Genomic DNA, 18,408 nt, shown 5'->3' with positions numbered 1-18,408 from the left:
GTGCTGTGCCAGAGCAATGCTTTGCTATCAGTGGACAACTAGAAGGCTGTGTGCGTGCATAGTATGCCAGATCAATTGTTGCTGCTGATGCTCTGTCTTTCTACTGCTCTTCACTATGGCTAACAACCACTTGGCCTTCGTCATAGTGTAGAGATGGGCCACCACACATTTGTAGGAGTGTTGGCCCAGGTGCAATCTATGAAAAAGGTATGTAGAATATGCAGCAGGTGCACTCAACAGGACTTGCAACATGAGGAATTTTTCAATGTAGTTTAATCCTTGTCAACGTTTCAGCAGGGCACCGCTAGCCTTTCTCAAGACACATTCAGTAGTCATATACGCAAAGTAACAAAGCGAGGAAAAGACAAAAACAAAATTGAGGCGCTAAAAGCATAGGGGGAGGAGGGAAAAATTAACAACCTGTCATAAGATTTAGCCTAAAAAAAAATTAATTATAGCGACGAGAATTGGCATTACCTGACTTTTTGCAGTAATTTGCCATGAAATGTGATCTGATCCTCATTTGTCATCTGTATATGCTTTAAAAAAATAATGTTCCCTGAAGAAAAAGGTAGGACATAAAGCAGAATAGAGACCCCCCTAGTGTCAGAAGAAAGGGTACCACACAGGAAGAAATGCAATTGATCAAGGATATCAAGCAGAAGGACCATACACCGTATGTTCCAATCTAATCAGAAGTATAAATGGGGGGGTTAGAACCCTTAGCCATTTCCATGTTCCATCATATCACCAAGCCTCAGGAGATAGAGTCACATAATAAGTAATGAGTAGTAATAAGTAATGTCCATAGAAGCCTGTTGCCATGGCTGGCTGACAATGGAATCCTCAGTGGATCAAGGTTAGTGCATAAAAATGAAACCACACATCATGTCCATGATGGGTGAGAGTCACAGAAACCTGTTTAAGCCAACTGTTCATTCATTCCCCTTGGCGATGTCTTATCAAGAATAAAGATCCGCTGACATTCCCTTTATAATAAAGTCGAATGCCAATCACCTCCTCTTGATGGAACCAGAACATGATTGATAAGCATACACCCTACGCTACGGTAGATATTAGATATTACCGTTTAAGAAAACGTTGAGCCACTGGCTGGTTGCTGGCTTTTGAAGCTTGTATAATAGTTTCTTTGTTCTGAAATTATTACATAAAAATAGTGTTGGTCTTTCTCATGAAATAGACATTGGAAGGGCGACTTATAACGGTAGGTACCTACTTTGCATGCCCCCAATCTAGGAAACATATATATTTGATAGATATATATGTTTCCTAGATTGGGGGCACGCAAAGTAGGTACCTACCGTCATAAGTCGCACAGTCAGGACGACCATAACATCCAGGCCCGCTTTTGGTAAGCCAGGTCATCCGAGGTCTAGGAGGAGTGAAGTCAGTTCTCATTAACAAATCCTTAATGGAACACCCACTACGATATGAGTAGACGATATATGTGATTTAGTTCTTGTTGGTCTTTGTATATTTTTTATTTTTATTATTTTTAATGTGCTAATTTTTGGTGATGGCATCACGGCGGGTTGGTTGTGGGCATTTATACGTGTGTGTGTGTGTGTGTGTGTGTGTGTGTGTGTGTGTCACTACTATGTCTTGAGGAAGATGGGCTGTGCCCTGCTGAAATGTTGATATAAATTAAACTAAATTGGAAAATTCCTCCTGCTGTAAGTCCCGTTGAGTGCACCTGCTGCATTTTATATATATATATATATATATATATATATATATATATATATAAAATAAAAAATGTTGTATGGGCTACAATAAAGATTCTAATTCACACTGCAGTTAATTAAAATTGACCCTTTCTTTGATCCTTTCATAAAATGTTCTGCAGGTACATACCGCATGCAAGGACCAGTACCCTCGAAAGTGTCCGCTTGGCCAATGCAAGGTGTCTATAATACCTCCAACAGCACTCAACAGTATAGATTCTGATGGTATGTATCAAAAGAAACTTCTTGTCCTTTTTTTGCCTATTTTTATGCTGCAGTAAGGTACTACAAATGATTTTTGAAGACTCTGCATAGAGTTTAAATATCTTCCAATGTTTTGCAGAGAACATTGCAATTATGTTTAAGGCAGACATTGTTTCCTTAATTTGAAGTCTTGTGCAATAGTTCAGTGAAGATGGCTCTACATGGATCAAAAAAATCCCACTGGTTCAGCAGAAATGGACAAATTTGATCCATGTATGGGTACTGTGGCTGTACAGAACTCGATCTACTGATCTAATTCTGTACAACTGCCATACTGGATTTTCCCCGCTCGATCAACGATGCAGGCTTTTAGCCTGAAAAGCTGATCAGTGTATTCTGATGGTGGGGTAAGTCTCCCTGCTGTCAGAATACAAATCTCAGTAGAAAGGACTGCATTAAAATTCTGCAGCCAAATTGAGTATGACTCTTTGAGAAACTAAAACGTACAACCAAAGCTCTTTTGGCTGTACGGAGTGCAGTTTGTTCTGCACGGCTATTACCCATCAGACAGCGGGCTGAACTCAGAGAGGCGTACCAGGCTCGCTCATGGGGGGGGTTCAGAGCAGCTCTCTGCTCATGAAGCCCTAAAAACCAAGCGATCTGTTATTTTTGATCGCTCGGTTCTTCGTGTTAGAGCCGGCGGGTGACCAATGCTACATTCACCTAGGTAAGTATGATTCTGCAAAAAAAAAAAAAATCTTCTCTTTTAATGTTCATCATTGCATACTGTGTGTATGAGTGTAGACCAGTGGTCTCAAAGTACCGGCCCGCGGGCCATTTGCGGCCCGCGGACCAGTTATAAATGGCCCTCAGGCAGGGTGGAAGTGAGGGGAGCAAAAAAAAAAAAAAAAAATCTTTTTTTTTTTTTTTTTATGAGCTGGTGCCATCTGGTGGTGAGCCGTTGGTATTACAAGTTATTACCACCAGATGTAAGCTGGCGCCATCTGGTGGTGGCCGTTGGTATTACAAGTTAAGCATTACAAGTTAAACAGCAATTCTAATGTCATTTTACACTATTTTCACTGCCATATTCTTCCCTCTAATTAGAACCCCCAAACATTATATATATTTTTTATCCTAACACCCTAGAGAATAAAATAGCGATCGTTGCAATACTTTCTGTTACGCCGTATTTGCGCAGCGGTCTTACAAGCGCACTTTTTGGGGAAAAAATTACACTTTTTTTAATTAAAAAATAAGACAACAGTAAAGTTATCCTCATTTTTTTTTAATATTATGAAAGATAATGTTACGCCGAGTAAATTCATACCCAAAATTGTGTCCGCTCGTGGAATGCCGACAAACTTTTTTACCCTTTAAAATCTTCATAGGCGACGTTTAAAAAAATCTACATGTTGCATGTTTTAAGTTACAGAGGAGCTAGAATTATTGCTCTCACTCTACCAATCGCGGCGATACCTCACATGTGTGGTTTGAACACCGTTTACATATGCGGGCGTTGCTCACGTATGTGTTCGCTTCTGCGCGCAAGCTCGTCGGGACGGGGTGCGTTTTCTGGCTCCTAACTTTTTTAGCTGGCTCCGAGATTCCAAGCAAATTTGTCAAACCCTGACTTACACCAGTGCTGGTGGTAATAATGCGCTCGCTGACACCAGTGCTGGTGGTAATAATGCGCTCGCTGACACCAGTGCTGGGGGTTAATAATGTGTTCGCTGACACCAGTACTGTTGTTTTTGAAGTTTGAAAGTTTGCATGCGGCCCCCCATGGCATATGAAAACTTGTCTTGTGGCCCTCAGGTAATTTGAGTTTGAGACCCCTGGTGTAGACCCACAGTTTACAGTGTATTCATTCCCTAAAGAGGGGGTGGAACGAGAACATTTTTAATTTATTGATCAGGGATGTACATAATTTAAATGAGAATGTACCAAAGACTACAGTAATTGAAAAAAGTATTCAATCCCTTTTGTACGTTTGCCCACTGACAAAGAAATGATCAGTCTATAGATTCTAATTGTAGGTTTATTTTAACAGCGAGAGGCGATATACTGCAAAAAAATCCAGAAAAACGTGTTTCAAAAAACATGTAAATTGATTTGCATGTTAATGAATGAAATACGTATTTGACCCCTTTGCAAAACATGACTTGGTACATGTTTGGCAATCAAAGAGGTCAGACGATTCTTGTAGTTGGCCACCAGCTTTGCACAATTCTCAGGAGGGATTTTGTTCCACTGTTCTTTGCAGATCCTCTCCAGTTCATTAAGGTTTTGAGGCTGACGTTTGGTAACTTGAACCTTCAGCTCCCTCTACATATTTTCTATGAGATTAAGGTCTGGAGACTAGCTACTCCAGGACATTAATGTGCTTCTTCTTGAGCCACTCCTTTGTTGCCTTGGCCATGTGTTTTGGGTCATTGTCATGCTGGAATACCTATCCACGACTCATTTTTAATGCCCTGGCTGAGGGAAGGAGGTTCTTGCCCAAGATTTGACGGTTCATGGCCCCGTCCATCGTCCCTTTGATGCAGTGAAGTCGTCCTGTCCCCTTAGCAGAAAAACACCCCAAAGCATAATGATTCAACCTCCATGTTTGATGGTGGGGATGGTGTTCTTGGCGTCATATGCAGCATTTCTCCTCCAAACATGTTGAGTTTATACCAAAGAGCTAGATTTTGATCTCATCTGACCACAACACTTTCACCCAGTTCTCCTCTGAATCATTCAGATGTTTATTAGCAAACTTCAGACAGGCCTGTACATGTGCTTTCTTGAGCAGGGGGACCTTGCGGGCACTGCAGGATTTCAGTCCTTTAAAGCGTAGTGTGTTACCAATTGTTTTCATGGTAAATATGGTCCCAGCTGCCTTGAGATCATTGACAAGATTCTTCTGTGTAGTTCTGTGCTGATTCCTCACCATTCAAATTATAGACTGATCATTTCTTTGTCAGTGGGCAAACCTACAAAATCAGTAGGGGGCCAAATACTTTTTTCCCTTACTTTATATAGTTCAATGTGTGAACGTATTCAAATCTACAGTATACAATGGTGTTTATTTACTGTCACTCTAATGGTCAAGACTACCTGGTCTCTCGTGAATGCTGTCTTGAAAATTCAGAGTCTTCCCAACATCAGCTTGCTTTGACTTTTTGTACTTTACAAATCACAGTAACCTTCACAAAGGATATGTAATACAATGTACCCCCTGTATATCTTTTCGTTTAAAATGTTAATGTTTGATTTTTGCATTTGTTGGTTATCATTTGGTTAACCAATAACTTAAAAACAGTGGAACTAAAAATCCCAGCAAGCAGAAGTTTGCATGGCTTGCTATAATTTGTAGTTTCTTCACTGCTGCTGAACTTCATATTGATGCGGACTGTTTCAAGAAGCACTTGATACATAATTTTTCTGTATGTCTGTTTAACATTTTGTACAGTATCTCAGGATATAAGTCGGTTATTCTAAGAGGCAGAGCGTCATGGCCTTAGGCTGCATTATATAGAAATGGATATTTGCATACATGTAGTAAAGTGTTGATATTTTTTTGTGTTGTGCCAGGGTTCTGGAAAGCAACCTGCCCGCCCTCTTGTGCCAGCCCACTGCTCGTATTTGTTAATTCCAAAAGTGGAGACAATCAGGGTGTGAAATTCCTCCGGAGGTTCAAGCAGTTGCTAAATCCTGCTCAGGTGTTTGACTTGATGAATGGAGGACCTCATTTAGGGTGAGCAACCAGGAAGTGATTTGGATTTAGTTGTGGTATAGGTTGTATTAAAAGCCGTTTTGTGTGCATACTTTAGTTTGACTTAAATGATTATTTAAGTGTCACATAATGTTTCATCTTTAATCTATAATTTTCTTTTATTTTAGTTTACGATTATTTCAGAAGTTTGATAATTTCCGAATTCTTGTATGTGGAGGAGATGGAAGTGTGGGCTGGGTTTTGTCTGAGATAGATAAGCTAAGCTTACATAAACAGGTTAGTATGTAAAATATCTGTAACTGGTAGAAAAAGCAAAACTCCTCTTGCCTGTTTTAGCAGCATGTTCACGCTTCAATGACCATTTATTTAATAAACCCCAGGCGTTGAAATGGGCCCATTTACATCTACAAATGTTTAAATGCATGCAGTTGAAGCATGTTTGTGTGGCTTGGTGTGTCATATATATATATATATATATATATATATATATATATATATATATATATATATTTCTTTCTACATCATAGTTTTAAATAGGATTTATTTTCTTCTTTTTTTGGGGGGGGGGGGGTTATTATTGAAGATTGTCAACAGTGTGCATGTTCTTGTGTAAGAGTACTACAGTATAAAGACAATATGTAGATATAAGATACAATTTTCAGTATGTGATTGCAGCATAGCACTGCCGTGATAAAGGCACAGTAATGTGTGATTCCAATAATAAACATTTTGAAATCACATATTTTCTATGAAAGTTTCAGTTGAAATGAAATGTTTCTCTGAGAGTTTTTAAATTGATTTATTTATTATGATAGGAAAATGACTCGTGCATGATGATCTGCCTAATTCCTTATGAATATGGGGTAATAAACGTGAGAAATGGCAATAGGAGCAATACAGATTTGTCAGTGTTTTGGTTTGTTACCACAAACCAGTTTCATGAAGTTACAAGTTCATTAGTTCCTGCATGGTTGTGAACAATCTAAGAAGATCTCTCTATTGAATGATTAAAGTTCATGTACTTATTGTGTCCAAATTTTTTTTATCTGTTTTTGCAATTGTAGTGTCAGCTGGGGGTTCTTCCATTGGGTACTGGAAATGACTTGGCACGGGTTCTCGGCTGGGGTAGCACCTGTGATGATGATACACAACTTCCTCAGATCCTAGAAAAATTGGAACGTGCAAGTACAAAGATGCTGGACCGGTAAATTGTCTTGTCTAATAAATATTTTAAAGTTACACAAAAGGAAATTTATGTTGGCAACACCGCACGCCAGATATATATCTCTAAAATGGCCTTATACTTTAAATATCTTATACTGTGTGCTCATGAAAGGATGGTAAGTGTATCTCTGGGCTCAAATGGACACACTTGTCTTAGAACAATGTAATTTATCTATGCAAACTATGACCAGCGTTGCATGTTTTAAATCTGCGGTCTGTAAAACTTAAATCTTTAAGATGTACTGTCAAATGAGCAAACTTTTTGCATGACTTTTTTTTAGTACTTGTTCACATATATCGGATCAATCAGTGTTTTTTTGTGTTCTATTCACCCTGCAACACACATCGGAGGAGCAGTGCAGTGAGCTGCAATAAAATGTTAGACCTGATCTATTCTATCACAGTGCACAGAACAGGGTTCCTTGTCACTGTACAGCAGCACAATGCACTAGAGGTCGACCGATATGGGTTTTTCTCTGGTCGATGGCGATGCCGATATTTGGAAATCGGGGCGGCCGATGGCCGATATGTGTTGCCGATATTTTAGGCCGATTTTTTTTTTTCCTTATCTCAAAAAACCTAGGGTGGATAGGTGGGGAGGAGATAATTGTTTAGGATGGAGAGGTGGGGTGCAGCCTATCAGTGCCACCTCATCAATGCACCAGTGCATCCCATCATTGCCCACCAGCGCATATCACCAGTGCATGACCTCAGTGCCAACCAGTGCATGACCTCAGTGCCAGCCAGTGCATGACCTCAGTGCCAGCCAGTGCATGACCTCAGTGCCAGCCAGTGCATGACCTCAGTGCCAGCCAGTGCATGACCTCAGTGCCAGCCAGTGCATGACCTCAGTGCCAGCCAGTGCATCACCTCAGTGCCAGCCAGTGCATCACCTCAGTGCCAGCCAGTGCATCACCTCAGTGCCAGCCAGTGCATCACCTCAGTGCCAGCCAGTGCATCACCTCAGTGCCAGCCAGTGCATCACCTCAGTGTCAACCAGTGCATCACCTCATCAGTGCCCACCAGTACAGCCCAATGTCATTCACTCATCAATGCCCACCAGCCTAGCACAATACTCTATTCGTCCCTGGCCCTGAAGAAAAGAGAGCCGCTCTATTTACCCATCAACACATTCAGCGTTGATGGAGGAAACCCTCCCGCTGCGCGATTGTATCCTGGTGGCAGGGTGGGGTGTTGCCAGCTATAGACAGCAACAGTAATACAAATGTAAAATAAATGACAGCCCACCCATAGATGGATAGATTTGGCCAGTTCCTACTGAAAAAGGGCAAATTTCAATCAGTCTGTTGCCAGCTTAAATAAGTGTTGTGGTCATATACAGGTGTTATGGACTGCTACAAGGAAAATCACAGTGTTGGTACTTGCAGTGGATCTCCAAATTGTATATACACTAAGGTCTGTTTTAGGGCATTGAACCGGGCCCCCACCTTTTTCAGTACAAGGGCCACATTGTATATTTTACAAATATTTTTGGGTCGATAAAGTCAGATTTATAAATGAATGAATAAAATTTAAATGAATAACTTTTTACTTGAAGCTTTTTTTTGTAATCGCTATGATATTAAATACACTTCAGCCCATAAGAGTCCCAATCAAAGTCTGCCCTTCCATCGGAGTACCCCTCCATCAGGGTCTCTCCTACATCGAGTCCTTTTTGGATTGGGGTCCCCATAAGACTTATCAGGTTTTGATGCTGGAAGTTCCATCTGTTGAATGTTGGGGCACCCACATGATTGGTTGTTGGCACACTGTTGGTCCCATCAACCATCATTGGTACAATGACGGCTGTGCTGAAGGTCGTGTGGGGGGGGGGGGGGTTTGAAGCCCTATGTGAGAGTCCACTGACCCGAGCAGGAGGTCGATAAAGTTATGCAGTGGGCCATAGTTTGGAGAACCCCTTCATTAGGAGGACGCATGAGCAGATCACATAAATCCAATAAATTGTAATCAACAATGCAAATGACTGCAGTGTTTTGAATCGTCTTAATCTTTCAGTAAATATCTCAACCTTCTATTGCATCTTCTAACATAACTTTGCAACTTAATGGATCCCTGCACAAAAAGAATCTGTCCATGGGACAATTTTAATCCATAGAGAAAACCTTACACAAAAGGTCAAGCTTGAGAATAGATTAAATGCGGACAAATACAGGGCAATTCTACAGGGAGGGGAGACTTTTTTTCTTCAAGACATGTGAAGGAGGTATTCACTTTCCAGCAGGACATTGACCCTAAAATCAGAGTGAAAAATGCACTGGAGTGGTTAAAAACAAAAACCTAAATTGTGTTACAATGAATACAAGCACCAGATCTCAGTTCAACTGAGGATCTGTAGCGAGACTTAAAAATTCCTGTTCACCAACATTCTCTGTCCAGCTTGATTGAGTTTCAACTACTTGGTCAAGAATTATGAGCCGAAATTGCAGGATCTACATCTACAAACCTGTAGGGGCCTACTTAAAAAATAAGTGGCTGTAATTGCATATCTGAATCAGGTAGCATTACCATGTGTACAATTTGCATTGCAAAATACTTGGAGGTATTCAACCCAAAAGCAAAAATATATTCTATTGCAGCTTACCAATTCTTAGATGTGATGGCTACATTTGTTTTATATTTTTTTAGGCTTTTTTTTTTTTTTTGTATTCTACCTGGTGACCCTGTCCTGCAGTGGTAGCAGTTGAAGATTTAGATAAACCAATTTACTGACAAGGGTGCCTACAACAACAAGTTTCCCCCCCCCCCCCCCATATTAATCATCATTTTTTTTATTTTCCACATTTTCCTCTGACACATAGAAACCAACCAACCTCATGATCATTGCTGTACAATAAGTAAAACATATTGCAGTTAGTATCAGCAGGCCAACACAAAAATGTCTTTGGATTCCAGCCCCCAAATGGCCCAACAAGTTACACTATCACTGGTATGTAGAAAACAAACATAAAAAAAGAAAGAAGACCTTGCAGATGCACCTAGCTTTTATTTATGTTAAACACATATCACAAAAGGACAAACTGTTGCTGTAACTGTGTAACTGCTTATAAAGTATTAGCTGAAGTTTGGCTTTAATTTGTTGGTGTATTTAAACCTGCTAGTACATCCAACACTACTCTCCTCCACACTGACAATACTGATGTCCATTGGTGTCTCTGCGCTTTTTCATCCAGAGTGTAGACACCCCAATTAAGGAGGTGTGTTACTGACTAGATCACCAGGTGAAAACAAAAAAGGTCCAACAAAGAAAATTAAAGCAGTCACCCCATCTGATTGGTTTTGATATCACTTTAATGCTCAAAGTTCTAAACATCCTAATGAAATAATTGTAATTAAAGTGTGTTATAATAGAAAATGTAGAAGGTGTCTACATATATATATATATATATATATATATATATATATATATATATATATATATATATATATATATATATATATATATATATATATATATATATATATATATATATATATATATATATAGAGATAGATATAGGTATTCTTATTTATGTTTTCGGGAGCATGTAAATTCTTAGACATTAATAAAGATCTATTTATTGCAGATGGAGCATAATGTCATATGAGCTGAAATTACCATCAAAGACATGTATCCTCCCTATATGTCCAGAAGAGGAGTCTGATGAGGTTAGTATCTATTGTTCTGTCAACAATACACTGGCTGAAAGTGAACTTGTTGGCATCACAGAACTTTGGTATTGGGCTCAAAAATTTCCCCAAGTTTTAAAGTGAAACTCTACATTTGCTCATGCAAAGCAACTGGTTCACTTTATTGCCAATCCCTGCAGCAGCATTAGGTTATCATCCCTTCATTCTCCAGCAACTCCAACCCTCTGCATTATACCACAAGTAATGACTTGTAGTTTGCACAGATCTGACTACATGAAAGGATAAAAGAGTAACGTTCTCTTTTTTTTATGTAAGCAAAGCGAAGGTGAGTATAAGCAGCAGCAGGTGACTGCATTAGAGTAAAGCACAGGTTAACTATGAAACGTGCCACAGATGGCATCCATTTGGAAATTATTTCACCCCCCCCCCCCCCAATAAGGTTTTTCTGATTCACACTTCACTAGTGCTGAAAGATCAAAGGGATATTGGTTGAGAATCTATAGTTTAACTACATTTTTATGTGTGGTTCCTTACAAACTTCTCAGTTAACATATTTAAAGAGGTATTCCAGACATTGTATACTTTTACATCTTACGTTTTAGACTACTTCAGTGATCTCTGCTTGCTTCCGAGTCCAATGCTCAGCAGCCTGATGCATTGTGAACATAAGCGGTTGGCCACTCAGAGTGGGACAAAGTGGAGAGTGATTCCCCATTTTTCCACCTCGCCCAATCGGAGAATACTTTGAATTTATTCAGAAAAAATGCAAACCATTCTTTGAATGGCACCTATGCTGAGCGGCCAACCTCCTGTATTCACAATGCATCAGGCTAACTGCTCATCATGGGGCTCAGAAGCAAGTGGAGTACAGTGGTGTGGAGATCAGTGGTGTAGCGTTATCTACTTATGGGATTTTCAGATTCCGTGAGCATCGGCCAGGTATGGTGTATATATAGGTATGGTATAGTCCCACTCTGAGTGGCCAACCTATTATGTTCACAATGCATCAGGCCGCTCAGCATTGGAGATAACTGAAGTAGTCTAAAACGTAAGATGTAAAAATATACATTGTCTGGAATACCTCTTTAAATATGTTAACTGAGAAGTTTGTAAGGAACCGCACATAAAAATTTACATTAGTTCAAGCTCGACCAATTTTACTGTAAAAAATACCTTCCCTGGAATTTAAGTACAAGTCCTAGACAGGTACATGAGTTTGGAGCATTTTTCACCACTTTCAATGCATGAGAGATACTGTCTCATAATCTGTCTGTGCAAATCTATGAATTTCAGGGTATGCAATAAGTTCAAGGAGCTGCATGATGTCTCTTGAATTTATCTCTATACACATTTAACAGGTTTATTTCACTGCTATAGAGATATTCCAGGAGCTGAGAGGAGGTAAGCACACAGAACAGCTATGCCTGCTTCTCCCCTCTGCTGACTATTCACAAAAGCCTTGGTATTTTGTGAACGTGTTGACATAATACCAAGGCTTTTGTGATTGGAGGAGGAAGGGGCAGACATGGCAGCTTTGGTGACTCCCCTATTCAAAATGCATTGCTTAGAAGTAAGGATGAGCTCAGGCGTGTTTGCAGCTGCACCTGCAAAGCCCGCCAGGAAGTCGGCACCACGCAGTGCGAAAATGGCTCACTGCCTGTGATATGCACTCCACAGTGCCGACTTCCTGAGGGGCTATGCACTTGCGGTTGCGAACACGCCTGAGCTCATCCTTACTTGGGAGGGTCAGTGCTGAGTTCCTGGTCATACAGTGATGGCTGTCTTCCAGGAGTACTTTAAAGCTGTCCAATATAAATAATTGAGATGAGCCCAGGAGGTTTCATGCACCTCACCTCGCTGGACTTAACTCATAGTGTTCCTTCATTTTTTACACAGGAGCTGAATTCCTGGAATTCAGCTTAAACATTTACTGTAGACTTCTGATGGACATGACCTTAACTAGGCACATCATTCAAGGCCAGCTCCCACACACAGCTTGTCTTTCCATTATTAAATAAAACTGTACCTTGTCTCTAGTTTCAGATATCTGCATATGAAGACTCAGTGGCAACTCATCTGGCTAAAATTCTGAATTCAGACAAGCATTCCATAGTCATATCATCTGCAAAGTGAGTAATTTTTTTCACACGGTCATCTTGGTCACTGGACTGGCATTTTCCTATACTTTTTTTCATAGTTTACAAGGCATTATGCGGTTGGAAGTATAAACGTGTTTGTTTTTTAAAGTATGACATTTTTAACATGGTTTTGGAAAGTAGCCTGTTATGTTTGGGACACAGTCTTGCAGTCATTGTATAGACTTTATAAGAATAGATACATACATGCAAAGTCCATTCAGCCTTGCAGTGTATAAATGTATACACAGTATGCAGTCATTTATTGGAACTTGTTAAGTATGAAAGTAAAATTATGTAATCATCTAAATAGAATGCACTGCATTATTAAATGCTTCAGAAGGGTGTAGCCCTGGTGACCAACGATTTTCCCAGAGAACACTTGCTCTCTCCATGCAGCCCACTGTGCATTGGGCAGTTAGTAAAGAGGCAGCAGGATACCAGGTTCTGGGATGTTTTCTGCCATCTCCCCTTCTGCTCTGAAATCAAGCCAGTACGGTCATATGCCTTGATCTCCACCTGACATTAGATGTATAGTCCCAGCCTTATATCGTCAGGGAGAGAGTGGTGCAGGTACTGGTGATCTGGTAAGTAAAAACTGTTGAAGATGGGGCTTAACAGCACTGCCACTGATCATCATTGAAGTGGGTTATTACTGCAGTCAATGATCCAAGTCTGGGAGTTATTGCTTTCACCAACCCCAATGCTGGGGATTATAGTGGGGACGGACACCAATGCTGGGGGTTATTTTTGTAGTCATTTACACAAATGCTAAAGGTTGTGAGAACACCAGTGCTGAGGGTTATTATTACAGACACTGACACCAGTGCTGGGAGTTTCTATAATATTGTGCAACCCTCTGGAAGTGTTAAAGGCTGCACTTGAGGCCTTCTATAATTTTCAAGTTTACCAACACTACCTGAAAGGCTCCCATTTTATACCATTATTAAAGTTAGTTTGCTTCTTTATTCTTCACTCTGTGTCCCTTTGAAAAATGGCTTCATTATGGCAGAATAGGCTATATTGTAAAACTTGTTCCCTAAGTAAAAATATTGTGCATAGAGCAAAGATTGGAACATTGGAGAACTCTCATTTACACATCCGTGGTGGACCCCTTTTTTTAAGAGGGCTGTAGAGAAGTAGCTGCAAGGCATTTAGTGGGCTGAATTTTCTTTTGAATTGCTTTACCATGACGCAACAATGGGCCATGTGTTTGGCTTGCGGTTGTGGTGCAAGTGTGCATTAACTTGAGTGGATTTCGTTTGGAGTTGGTACTGCCTGCCAAAATGTGTAATGCTGTATAACTTTTGCCAGACCGCAAAGCATAGTTCCTGGGCAATTTGTGTTACCTCGTCTGGTGGCCATTGCACATTGCATTTGTTGAGTGGTCAGGGGAAGGTAAAAAGCACAAATCAACCACTTGTTACTGCTCCCCGGCTGACCGTGTGAACAAGCCCTTAGCCACTCTGTTCTCTTTTTTGTTTCCTCCTTCAGGGTGTTGTGTGAGACTGTTAAAGACTTTGTTGCAAAAGTTGGGAAAACCTATGAAAAACCAACGGAACACTCGGAGGAGGCAGAAGCAATGGCGGTAAAGGTAACTGTTATCTTGTATTTTAAAATAAAAGCTCTTTAATGCTCCCTATAGGCATTTTATATTTTAAACAAAGTAAAGTCAAGTTTAGTGTAAAAAAAAATAACTCAACACAGTTAATCCAATGTGTCCCTTGTGCTGCTGGCTTCTGCTTTTATTGAAATCTTCATCCTCCTCTGACCCCCACCCCAGCTACCATAATCTTCCAGTGTGGCGGAGGTTACTAGTATTTAGGGCGCTTTGACAGGACTTGTCAAGAAGCTGTACTATAGCGTCAAGTAATGAAAAATGTTCTCTGAATGGAGGAGGGGTCAAACCGTTCAATCATTTGCCCGTTCTCCATCTAGAGATCCCATTTCTTCCATAGAAGATATAGCACATCTTCCATGAAGGAGCTGGGCATAAAAGGCAGGCAATCTTGAGGAGTTCCTTTCACAACTCCCACAGTTCCATGATAACTGACGAGTACAGGATGGGGGTGGAGGATATAACTCAAGGAAATCAGGAGCCAACAGCCCAGAGGACATCTGTGAGCCTCCATAGATGAGTTTGTTAGGAAACCAGGATCTAACTTGGTACAGTCTCAATAATTCAAGACCTCCTGAGGTATGAGAGAAGGGTTCCCTCCATATTTGCTGTTTCCTAGCTTTTTTTTATTTTTTGACAGAAAAAAAAAAAACGATTTCAACCACTTGCCTACTGGGCACTTCCACCCCCCTTCCTGCCCTGGCCAATTTTAATATTTCAGCGCGGTTACACTTTGAATGACAGTTGTGCGGTCATGCAACACTGCTGTAACCAAAGGAAATTTTGATCATTTTTTTTTTTTTGGGACAGATAGAGATTTCTTTTAGTCCTATTTAATCACAACTGTGTCTTTCATTTATTGCTAAAAGTTTTTCTTTGTTTCTGTTTTTTAAATTGGTAGACATGTGCACACTGAAATATTTTGTTTCGTTTTCGCTTGAGAATTTTATTTATTTAGTTACTCCCGAAATTCGTTTTTATTTACTTTGTTTTTCGTTAAAAAAATGCATTCGTCCGAAAAAAATAAAATTAATTAAGGTCAAATCTATCATTGAAGGCTTATGGTGTCTGTCGAATGTTCTAAGAAAAAAAAAAAAAAGATTCGACAGAATCTTAAAAAAAAAAAAAAAAAAAGATTCGACGGAGCAACGAAACTGTACGATGCCGCATCGAATGTTCCGCCTACAAGCTATAGAAGAATTCTAATGTTGTATGACTAATAATAATTATATTTATTAATTATTATTACTAGTCAACCAACATTAGAATTTCACCATAAATGTCCGCTTGCTGCGATCGTATGTTTTTAGCTACTTTGTCGAATCTTCATGTCTCTCTGTCGAATCTTTTCTCTCTATGTTGAATCTTTTCTCTTTATGTAGAATAATATTGGACTAATAGAGTTAAGGTTAGGCACATTCGACCGCAACAAAAACGAAAATAAAGCATTTGTTTATGTCGGATCTTTCGGTTTTCGTTTTCTGTGCTTTTGTTATCGTTTGTTAAAACGATAATGAAAATACCTGAAATTCGGACGAAAACGAATGCACATGTCTAAAAATTGGTAATTTTCCTCCTTCACTGATGGGGCTGCACTGACAGGCATCACTGATCAAGTCACTGATGATCAGTACAATAATTATCAGTGCAGATGTACCCTGTAAGAATTTGGCAGTTATAGGCTCTCCTCTCCTCACGTGCTGTCGGTGTAAGGAAGCGACTGTTAATAACCGGCAAATACTGTTTAACCTGTGATCAGCTGTGATTGAACACAACTGGTCACATGGTAAGGAGCCGCTGTGATTGGCTCTATACCCTGATCTGTGGTCACCTGTGTCTGAAGCACGATCATGGGAGTATGTCCATAGACCCCATCCTGAGAATGTGAGCCCCGGTTAAAGAAACGTTAAAGTGTTTGTAAACTTAAAAATACGTCTTTTTTTTTTTTTTTATTCCTTTAAGTTGTCCTTATGGACTTTTTAATATCGCTATTGCATTTTATCTTGCAGTGTTGCCATATTACCTGGGTGATCCTGCCAGTTTCCGTCTTCCTGGTTGTAAACTAACCATGGTAAACATGGCAGCCTACCCATTCTAGTGTGGTCAGTTTATGTGCCCTGCCATTCTGCTGTTGGATACAGGCCCACTGTGCAAGCACACAGCTTGTCGCTATCTTTGTGGTCAGTGTAAATCCACGACCCCCACATCACCCTCCTCTCTTGAATGATGGCGGCTTTGTCACAAAGAGGAGGACAATTGGCCGGGGAAGCCGCCATCAATCAAGAGAGGAGGAGAAGATTACCATGGAAACGCTGACGCTGGTCGGCAAACGTCACTTCCTGCAATGACGTGAATGCCCAGCTACTTGCACACCCACTCGTAGGTCCGTGGATCGCTCTGAAATAAACAGCAATCACGAGAGCTGCATTTGTTAGATGGAACACAACTAATTGGCAAGTTTTATATAAAATCTAAAGGATGTATTGATAAAGTGCATACATTTATGTACTTTAGTATATGTATGTGTTTACTGAACTTTACAACCACTATAAACCTCTTAATATCTGATAAATGTTACCGATATAAAACTGCAGTTCTAACTAAGGCTCCATTCACATCTAGGCGGACGAAATCGCGGCGTTTTGTCACCGCAAATCGCGGTAAAAATAGCGGCGTTTTGTACCGCGATTTGCGGCGACAAAACGCCGGTATTGTCCGCCTAGATGTGCCCCAAGATGACCCCCTCTATGGAGATGATTCCCATCTCCTAGCCGAACGCTCGAAGACGCCTGAAAAAAAGGTCCGGGACCTTTTTTCACGCGGCAGGCGACAGGCGTCCGGCGTTCGGCGTGGAGATGTGAACCATCTCCATAGAGGGACATCTGTTTTCAGCCCTCTGGCGGCAGCGGCGTAGCGCTACAGGCGTAAAAACGCCTAGGTGTGAATGCGGGCTAAGAGGGCCGTAATTCTCTTATTACAGTAAATTTTACTAAAGTGTTAACATTCTTTGCGCCACCTGAACAGTGACTACATTCTGTCAGATGCAGCTGCTGTGCAGTTATTCAAGCAGCCTTGAGTACTACAACTTAAATACAATAGCGGACAGTACAGAATTCTTCATCCACACTAAATGGGAATCTACTAATTTCCTCTTGTTCAGGCCAAGTACAAGAAAAGGAGAAATCTAGCTGTGTATATAGCCACCAGTGGAACTTTTGCAGATGTAATAGTCTACTCTCTCAACCCAATCGTTATCTATCTTTGTATTCTAGTGTTCGACACTGAATGAAAAGCTTGATCTTCTGCTTCAGACACTCCATGCTGAAGCGCAAGCCACTCCATTGTTGACGCACTTAACACCACCAATTGTTGAGGAAGAGGTGGAGGAGGAATTCTCAAGTGAAGAATCTCTATCTGAGAGCAAGGAGCATTTAGCAGACAGCATTACAAAGTCTTCCACGGCAAAGCTCTTCAAGTCAAGGGAGCAGCTCATGATACGAGCCAACAGCTTAAAAAAAGCAGTCAGGCAAATCATAGAACAAGCTGAAAAAGGTGGGTGGTTTGTTATGTCTTGAGTCAAAATTGAAATATGTCGCACTATCTCTGTTAATATATTTTTAGCTACAGTAATCCTGGTGTAGTTGTACTTTTTCTTAATTGGTTACTGCTGCTAGTACAGGTCCACTGACCTTTTGATTCTGCTTTACTATTACTATGCAATGTATACTGTATACCAGAATGAAATCTCATTATAGCTACATATATCCCATGTCTTTTTGTTGTGTGCTCCTCTAACTTAGTTTATAAGCAATACATTTCTGTACAGTCTGTAGTATTCTATACTTAACAAATTTAGCCCTAACAAAATAGAAATGTTTATTTTGTGGTTTATTACTGAACAGCAATTTTCCTTTCGGTATCTACATATGTTTTATGTACGATAACCACTTTTCTGTTTTCTGTCTTCTGTCACTATATAATTTGTATTTCAGATGCTTATTCCCCTGTAAAAATGTGCTTGTGTGAGAACCCTACCATACTACTTGCTGTGCTCATTGAATCTGATGCTTTATAGTAAATGTATTGCAGCCTGAGAAATTAGAGTACAGCTTG

The 18,408-nt window shown here is 40.2% G+C and overlaps 1 protein-coding gene across 7 annotated transcripts in view; it reads left to right on the top strand.

Annotated features, from left to right (window-relative positions):
* DGKH (diacylglycerol kinase eta) overlaps positions 1 to 18,408 on the top strand; it is a 306,831-nt gene that overhangs the window by 207,912 nt on the left and 80,511 nt on the right. For 6 of the 7 annotated variants that reach the window (XM_040341308.1, XM_040341309.1, XM_040341312.1 and 3 more), the window contains 8 exons: positions 1,868 to 1,970; positions 5,529 to 5,691; positions 5,838 to 5,946; positions 6,735 to 6,874; positions 10,479 to 10,560; positions 12,580 to 12,671; positions 14,172 to 14,271; positions 17,568 to 17,847. In XM_040341308.1, the coding sequence (XP_040197242.1) occupies positions 1,868 to 1,970; positions 5,529 to 5,691; positions 5,838 to 5,946; positions 6,735 to 6,874; positions 10,479 to 10,560; positions 12,580 to 12,671; positions 14,172 to 14,271; positions 17,568 to 17,847 (1,069 nt within the window). The remainder of the gene's footprint in view (positions 1 to 1,867; positions 1,971 to 5,528; positions 5,692 to 5,837; positions 5,947 to 6,734; positions 6,875 to 10,478; positions 10,561 to 12,579; positions 12,672 to 14,171; positions 14,272 to 17,567; positions 17,848 to 18,408) is intronic. The other variant, XM_040341306.1, reaches the window with a different exon arrangement.

This window comes from Rana temporaria, chromosome 2 (genome assembly GCF_905171775.1).
Source record: "Rana temporaria chromosome 2, aRanTem1.1, whole genome shotgun sequence".
In the NCBI taxonomy this organism is placed as follows: Eukaryota; Metazoa; Chordata; class Amphibia; order Anura; family Ranidae; genus Rana; species Rana temporaria.
The sequence above is the reverse complement of the archived record's forward strand: the minus strand, read 5'-3'. Positions and strand labels throughout refer to the sequence as shown.